The sequence below is a fragment of the Saccostrea cucullata genome, unplaced genomic scaffold, assembly GCF_032062105.1.
Source record: "Saccostrea cucullata isolate Sc308-1 unplaced genomic scaffold, CSIRO_AGI_Scuc_v1 ctg5108, whole genome shotgun sequence".
Lineage (NCBI taxonomy): Eukaryota > Metazoa > Mollusca > Bivalvia > Ostreida > Ostreidae > Saccostrea > Saccostrea cuccullata.
The window spans coordinates 32,501-40,312 of record NW_026929613.1 but is presented as its reverse complement, the minus strand read 5'-3'; the positions used below and the strand labels follow the sequence as shown (position 1 = coordinate 40,312).

The 7,812-nt window shown below is 32.8% G+C and overlaps 2 protein-coding genes across 2 annotated transcripts in view; one reads left to right on the top strand and one right to left on the bottom strand.

The window, feature by feature from the left end:
- Window positions 1–7: 7 nt before the first annotated feature.
- Window positions 8–1,856, bottom strand: LOC134281443 (nuclear pore complex protein Nup93-like; the record flags this gene model as incomplete). Its single annotated transcript, XM_062763908.1, has 6 exons — window positions 1,666–1,856; window positions 1,406–1,523; window positions 1,231–1,293; window positions 1,003–1,131; window positions 284–358; window positions 8–100 (listed from the first exon to the last, which is right to left on the bottom strand). Coding segments are annotated over exons 1-6 (660 nt in total), but the record flags the coding sequence as incomplete, so codon positions are not given.
- Window positions 1,857–2,009: 153 nt separating this feature from the next.
- LOC134281442 (tRNA-dihydrouridine(20) synthase [NAD(P)+]-like) overlaps window positions 2,010–7,812 on the top strand; it is an 11,171-nt gene continuing 5,368 nt past the window's right edge. Inside the window, exons 1-9 of the mRNA XM_062763907.1 lie at window positions 2,010–2,226; window positions 2,401–2,524; window positions 2,771–2,816; window positions 3,695–3,786; window positions 3,987–4,030; window positions 5,752–5,812; window positions 6,026–6,073; window positions 6,287–6,352; window positions 6,618–6,775. Of these exons, the coding sequence (XP_062619891.1) occupies window positions 2,405–2,524; window positions 2,771–2,816; window positions 3,695–3,786; window positions 3,987–4,030; window positions 5,752–5,812; window positions 6,026–6,073; window positions 6,287–6,352; window positions 6,618–6,775 (635 nt within the window). The 5' untranslated portion in view covers window positions 2,010–2,226; window positions 2,401–2,404. The remainder of the gene's footprint in view (window positions 2,227–2,400; window positions 2,525–2,770; window positions 2,817–3,694; window positions 3,787–3,986; window positions 4,031–5,751; window positions 5,813–6,025; window positions 6,074–6,286; window positions 6,353–6,617; window positions 6,776–7,812) is intronic.

The following is a 7,812-nucleotide window of genomic DNA, read 5'->3' as shown; positions in this document are numbered from 1 at the left end:
AGCATACCTTATCATCCAGACTGTTAGCAACCTCCGAGAAAGCCTCAGCTAAGTTTGGTCGGATACTGCCTTGTAAAACTTGTTCATTGTACATGTACACCTATCAATCAACATATGAAAATTAAGAAAACTAATTCATAATGTAGTAAAGATGTACAAAATAATTCAAGAAATCAAGCTTTACTCTTTCTTTAACAATTTAATAATACAAAAAGATTTTTGTGACATTTTAAGCCAGTTGAACATTTAAATAAACTTTGTCCACTTGATTTTCAATACAAACCTGTCTAGCATATGCCATCTCTATGTTATTTAAATTGCTTCTGCCATGCATACTAACAGGATCTACTGCAAAACTCTGTCAATAAAAAAGGACATACAATGGTAAGTCTTGGTAGGATTTCATTTGTCATACTGGCGCACGCCGAATGCACCACTTGACCTTTCGTAACCCGGATTGCTGCTTCGTTTGATCGGGGAAGGTTTGCCGGCGTACGCTGATCTCGCCAGTCTAAAATGACCGGCGAGGAAATCGCCGGTGTTAGAAATATGGCAGGAAGGGAAAACAACTGTGAAAATGCAGATACTTCCTACCAAATCGACATGTTCTTTATTTGTTTGCATATTTTGAGCAAATCTCTATTCATATATTTAAACTATGTTTTTATTTTCTAAAAATAAAATTATTCATGAGGTCCATGGTTCTTTTTTAATTGAATTTTGATTTATTCTACTAAGACATAATGTAAAAAGTGATAAAACTTCATTAATTGATTATCATTTAGCGTAATTATTCATTTTTTAAAAATGTTTTTGCTGGTTAACTTAATCTGCCTCTTAGCCATTTTACGCCAGTCATATGACCGGCGCAATTTGGCGTACACCGATCAGTGACAAATGAAATTGGCCCCTTGTAAATTTATACACTTAAATTTAAATTTAAAAGCAAATTTTACCATTATCTAGACTACTTGCAGTTTGCATACAAAGCCATTCTTTTACCTCTGCCTCTGGTTGTAAATCTGTTGTGTCCTGATTTAATCCTCGTAGAGTATTCAGGATCTTCTGTTTTTCTCTCTCCCACTCATTCTCCATGCATTCCCAGTGTCTCCTTTCAGATTCCTCAAATGTCTTCAAAAGTTATGAGGTAGAAAAGAGTAAAACATTAAAAATAAAAATTCAACTGTTATAGGAATGCAGGTTCAAAATTCACTTCAAGATTCATCTTACGTGTTTCCGTGTTTGCTCTATGACTGCCAATAAAGCATTCTCTCTTTCATTCTTGAGAAAACTCTAAAAATACATGAACAAATATTAAATTATTTGTATAAAGAACAGTAAATAAAAAGATAGGGAATTGCTTACATCATTCGGAAATACAGAAATAAATGATAAAGCTAATTACTTGAATGTCTGTGTCTTTTACAGGTTCAAGAGGTTCAAATGTTTTGGCGGCACTTAATCCTTCTAGTTTCTGAGATATTTTGGGGACATCGTATCCTTTAGTGCCAAGCAATATAGACCTAAAAGAACAAAGTATAACACATCAAACTTTAGTGGCAATAAAAAAAGAACTCATGCTGGAAATGATTTACATGTATATAATGAATAACGAGCAATTTATAAATATATATTAATTTAATTAGTGCTTCTATTTCGACATACGCTCTGACATCAGTGGAATCCTGACTGATTGGAGCAACTTTAGACAGAAGTCGGGACCCTGCCTCTAGGATCTGGGCAATGTTTCTGTTCACTCGTGGCAGGTCAGAGGCACTGTCAAATTCAGCTGTCAGGTGCTCTGCTTGTTGCTGAAGATCAGAGAAGTCAGCCACATCTGTTTCCATTCTCTAAATAAAAAAAAGACATTTACAAACTTTCATCTCATGTCATTATGTACAAATAAATTTGTTCTGCATTATCCAAGTACTGCAGCTGATCATTATCAGTACCGAACAAAGCTGGCAAACGTGACTACAAGTGAATTAAAAGCATAATTTACCTTTCTAGTTTTTCTTTACTTTCACATGTGTAAATAAGCCGCCATAAGAAAAATCTTTGGACGCATGCGTACAAGCATTTACGTCTCTTAAGTGTTTGAATGTAATGTTTTTCTTGACAAATCAATAGTACGTTTAAGAAACGCTGACCAAGATGTCTGCGCCCATGAAATGAGATGTGTCAAAGAAATTTTCAGTTGTAAAACCTATTTTCTACTAAATTCAGGTAAAGTAGATGGGAGATTTGAACATATGTAAACTATATACAATATTTTGATTTTTTGAAAATCTAGTTCTGTAATCAATTAAGATCTTATGCAGCTCAAAAGAAGATAGGCTATACTTGAAGTTGAATACAAAATGATGTAATTGCATTTAAAGATATTGCATATCTTAACAGAAACATGGTAAAAAATTCTGACTTGTACAAGAATAAGACCATGCTTGCCCCAATGGTCAGGGTTGGAACTTTACCCATGAGGCTACTTGCTGTGAAATACGGGGCAGACTTGGTATATTGTGAGGTAAGGTTTTTTCTCTCTGTCTCAAATATTATTGTTCAATATCTGCATTAAAATGTCCCACTAAGGATTACCATACTTAAGTTTCTAATAACATCAACATCAATGAGAATTGGGCAATTTATTTCACATCAAAGATCAAAACATGTTAACCATCCGATGGAAAACAGTTCAGAAAATTTTTTTTTTCGTGCATGTTGTGTTTTTCTTTTAAAATCCTGAACTTATATTTATACTGCATATTTTTAGGAAATTATTGACTTCAAAATTCTCAAGTCAAAGAGAATTGAGAATGGTAAGTATTTTATTTGGAATGTCAAGAATACAAATAATAAATTTAAAAACAGTTTTTTTTATTGAAACCTGAGTATTATTTTTTTTCTCTCTGTTTTTATTCAACAACATGACTTTAACATATCTTAGTTAAGAGTTCCTCTTAATCTTAGTTGCTTAACTCTTAAACTTTTTTATGTCACGATTATCACCTTAGTTCACTCTGATTTGTCAGTCATTCAATGTATCATGAATTAACATTTTAACCATTCAAATTATGTTATGGAACTGCTGAACCAATTTTGACATTGCACATTGAAACAAAATTAACCCCCCCCCCCCCTCCCCATCATTTCATTTTGGTGCCAGAGGAGTGGGGTAATATGATAAAAACCACAAAATTAATCCAGTCTTCAAAAAAAAACTCCTTCTTTACTTTTGAACAAGCAGTCAAACTCTTGGCTTTACCAGAATTCTGCAGAATCTAGTGAAAGGATGGAACCCCCTACTGACTGTATAGTGGAAATGTATAAATTCTACAATAATCTTCTTCCTGTATATTTATCAAACAAACAAAAGTATATAAATAAGATGACCATTTCCAAAATTCTGAATTTCTGTTCGACTGTGTCAGGGATTCTGGTATTACTACTCTGTTTACATGTATCACTTAGTGAATATGCATTATTTCTTTAAAAATATCTGCTCATGGTTTTTAGATTAAACTTAGTATATTATCATGATAAGCCAGAGTTCTGCTTTTTCTTAAGTCAATTAATGAAAATCAATATGGGCTCAAATCCTGTTTGCAATCTGCCTGAAAAAAATATCTGTTCAGTGCGAATTGTTTCCTTCTTTTAAAATGTAACTTTTCATCTTGTTCAATTTTTTGGGGTAAAGCTGCACTTGGAACAGTGGATTTTGTTTTGAGTGATGGAACCATCATTTTTAGGACATTTCCTGAGGAAAAAGACAAACTTATCTTTCAAATAGTAAGTGTTTCACAAGTATTGTCAATTATTTTACTTCATATTGTATACAATCCTTGTGGCTTCTTTTTTTTTTTTTTTCGTTTTTCATTCCTTGAGTTTCTATTAGTAAGGATATTTGGATTACAGCTAACAACACTGTATATTGTTCAATTCTTGTGAGAAAGAAGTAAGTTGTATAATACTGAAGAGTTTATCTTTAGGGCACAGCAGATGCCAAAAGAGCACTGAAAGCTGCTCAGAAAATGTAAGTTAATTCTGATTTAGATGTATCATTAAATAACTATACTCTTCAAAAAAAGAAACGCATCGTAGAATTTAAGTGACACATTGAACATAAAGATTATTATGTAAAATGATGCATTGATAAAACAGAAATGTGGTAAGCGACAGGAATACTATCTAAATGTCATAATTACTCAACAATTTTAAAATTATAGTCAGTTTAAGACCATTAAAGATCAATATCTGGTATGCCCCCCGCAGACACAAATGATAGCCACAAACGGCATCTAATGGAAGCAAATGTGTGTAATAAAAACTGTATAGGAATACTCTCCCACTCCAAATGAAGAACTTTAGTCAGCTGTTGCAGAGTCTGGGGATGCGATTGTCTTTGGCAAATCATGTCAATCCATTTTGTCCAATGCTGATTAATTTGGATTAAATCTAGCGATTTAGATGACTGTGACTGAAACAGGTTGTTGTTTCTTTGGAAGAATAGGTGTGTCAAACGAGCCATATGTGGCTGTGTAATGTGAGATTGCAATACGGCTCTAGGATGCTGCAAAATTGAATGGGTATGTGTAGGTTGAATATGGTTAGAGTACCTTTTTCCATCAAAATCCATTGAATTCGAACCAAATCAATCTTACTTTCTTATAATACCATTTTCCATATCATTACACTACCACCACCAACTTTTTTAACGTCCTGGAGGCAGTTATCTATCTAACCTTCATTAAAAAGCATTAGCACTTTTAAACTTATAAGAGGCTTTCAGATAAACATTCTGGACAAGCAGGTTAACCAAAATGTTCAGCAGTGATGTTGTGGTCATACTCTATTCATCTGAGATCTTTGAAGTCGATATTTGGGGTGTTGTGGGGTCGGAACAATGGCATGAATAATCCTCTTGCAATAATTCGTAGTCAACTGAAAACGGTCTTGTTAGATGATCTGTGCAGTTCAGGGATACCTACTGCTTTAGATGACGTCCTTGCATTACATTCATGCAATTTGCGTAATCCTCGGAAGTGATGCTGTGCTGCTGATGTCACTCGTAGTCTACCATATTTTTTGCGAACATTGGGTGTTCGATGTTAATGGTTTATGTTTTATAGGTTAGATATGGTCTGCGTGTAACATTAAAACCTCTTGCAATTGTAGATTGCGGTACCCCTGCTTCCAGTCGCCCATTTTCCTTTTTGTGCCACACAACAATAAGATGCAGCAATTTTAGGAAGCGTCATTTTTCAGATAAAACCAGATTCAAAATATCGAGAACCCCCGCTTTTGATAGCCCCTTTGTATCTGAAGGAATTGCATCGGAATTCAACAAATGAAAATTGAGATCAAAATTTTGGGGGAAATTTTGCAAAATCAGGTCTTTTTGTCTGTGAGACTTGTAGAATAGCTGTAAAGTTAACAATTGCATTATAAAATCATTTATTTCACTCGAATACATCGTATCCACACAAAAATAAAAGGTATGACAAAACTATAACAAATTTTCAGGGCATTGTTCCTACTATGCGTTTCTTTTTTTGAAGAGTATATTTCATAAGAGTATAATAGGGTCTTTTTTTTAAATAAAGATTGTTTATCTTTATTTATTGAATCATAGATTCGAAGAACAAAATTAAGACACATGAGAAAAATACTTGTGTATATCTTTTTGTGCATATATGTGAGTTTCAAGGAGCTGAATGTATATTTTATTTTTTTTTTTCTCATGCCTTTTGACAGACAAGACCTGGTTGCTGGTGTTGATGTTAATATGGGTTGTCCAAAAGAATTTTCAATAAAGGTGAGCAGTTTCCCTACTAAACGACTATTTTCTTATTATATACATTACAAAAATAATTTAATCTTTATTTAATCAAAGTAATAGTCTGAGTTTCTTTTTAAAACATCTACAACTACTTATGGAATTTCATTCTCTGTAAAGATGACATGTTAGCAATGTTACCCGTGGTCCTCTCGTTTTACCCCTATAACACATTTTACTGTTATTTATCAGGGAGGAATGGGAGCTGCTCTACTTACTCAACCAGAAAAGGTCAAAGAGGTCAGTTTAACCAAAAAAAAAGTAGATTGTTATAACAAATTATGTTTTGATAACTTCCATCTTACATAGATTTTTTATGTCTTTTTGAGTTTCTGTCTTATCCAATGACTCTTAATCCTTACTTGGAGATTTAGAATTTACCGTATGTATTTTTCTAATGGATGATATGCTTGACCATTAAAACAAACACCTCTGATTTTTTTTTCTGTTTAGATTCTGACCACCCTTGTTAATGGACTATCAGTTCCTGTCACATGCAAGATCCGAGTCTTTCCAAACGTATGTACAGCAATCCAGCAAATATAATTAACAAAGAAAATAAAGTTTAAGTAGTTATTTTTTACTTCATTTGTCGAACTTGGCCATCCCACATTTAGCTCTGGTTTTCTGAGAATGAAAAATTTCAATATTTAACAGGCATACACAATACACAAGCATCAATGCAGCTGTTGTTTCTGTTCTCAGAGGGTAACATTATGTCTTTTTGAAGCATCTTTGTAACCAATCAGATTTACTTAATTTATATAGAAGAATTAAATTTCAGTTGGAGGATACACTCAAGTTAGCTAGACTAATAGAGAGTACAGGTGTGTCGGCAATAGGTGTCCATGGTCGTACAAAGGAGGAGAGACCAAGACATCCTAATCGTAATGACGTCATCAAGACTATATCAGAAACTCTCTCTATACCAGTCATTGCTAAGTAAGTAATGATCTCATCAAGACTATATCAGAGACTCTTTCTATATCAGTCATTGCTAAGTAAGTATCGATGTCATCAAGACTATATCTCTATATACCAGTCATTGCTGAGTAAGTAATGATGTCATCAAAACTATATCAGAAACTCTCTCTATACCAGTCATTGCTAAGAAAGTAATGGTGTCATCAAGACTATATCAAAAATATCTCTCTATATACCACTCATTGCTATTAGTAAGTTATGAAGACTACAGTATATCAGAAACTCTCTCTATACCAGTCATTGCCAAGTAAGTAATACAGTTGTTGTGAAGTTAACATACATATATATGGATTATTATTCTTTATTGCTTAATACATACGTATTATCACAGTTTTATGACAAATATAATTGAGAAAAAACAGATTGGTATGGTATGGTATCAATACATGAAAAAACAGCGCCTAGTTTATATAATGAAGTCACTTGGTATGGCGCGTCTATACATTAGATATAAAAACTTTGAATCACATAACAAATGTTAATAAATTTACTGAAATAATGATTGGACAAACGAAGAATGAATCACATTTTTTCATCTCTTAACTTAAAAGCTAAATGCAGAAATTTACCTAAATTACAAAGCTCAGAAAAAGTTTTGTACACTTAATAATTGGACTAGTTTGAATGCGGATGGTTTTTTCCAGTAATATCTTTTAATATATTTACTTCTCAAGTCCTTGTATAGGGGACAAATTAAAATAAAATGAAATTCGTCTTCTATGATATTTTTACAAAATTCACAAAATCGTAATTCCTTCACAATATTTATATGCCTGCCAGTTTCAATTGCAAGGTTATGGGAAGACATTCTTATTCTACTTATTTGTTTTTCATAAAGATTAGGTATTGACTTTCTTAAATAATATTGCAAGGTTAAATAATCTACATGTGTCTGTAAAAAATACATTTTGTTGAACAATTAATTTCTGCCATGAGGTTTTGTATGAAATTATCTGCTATTCTTTGTTTGCTTACAGGAAATTGTTTATAAATCA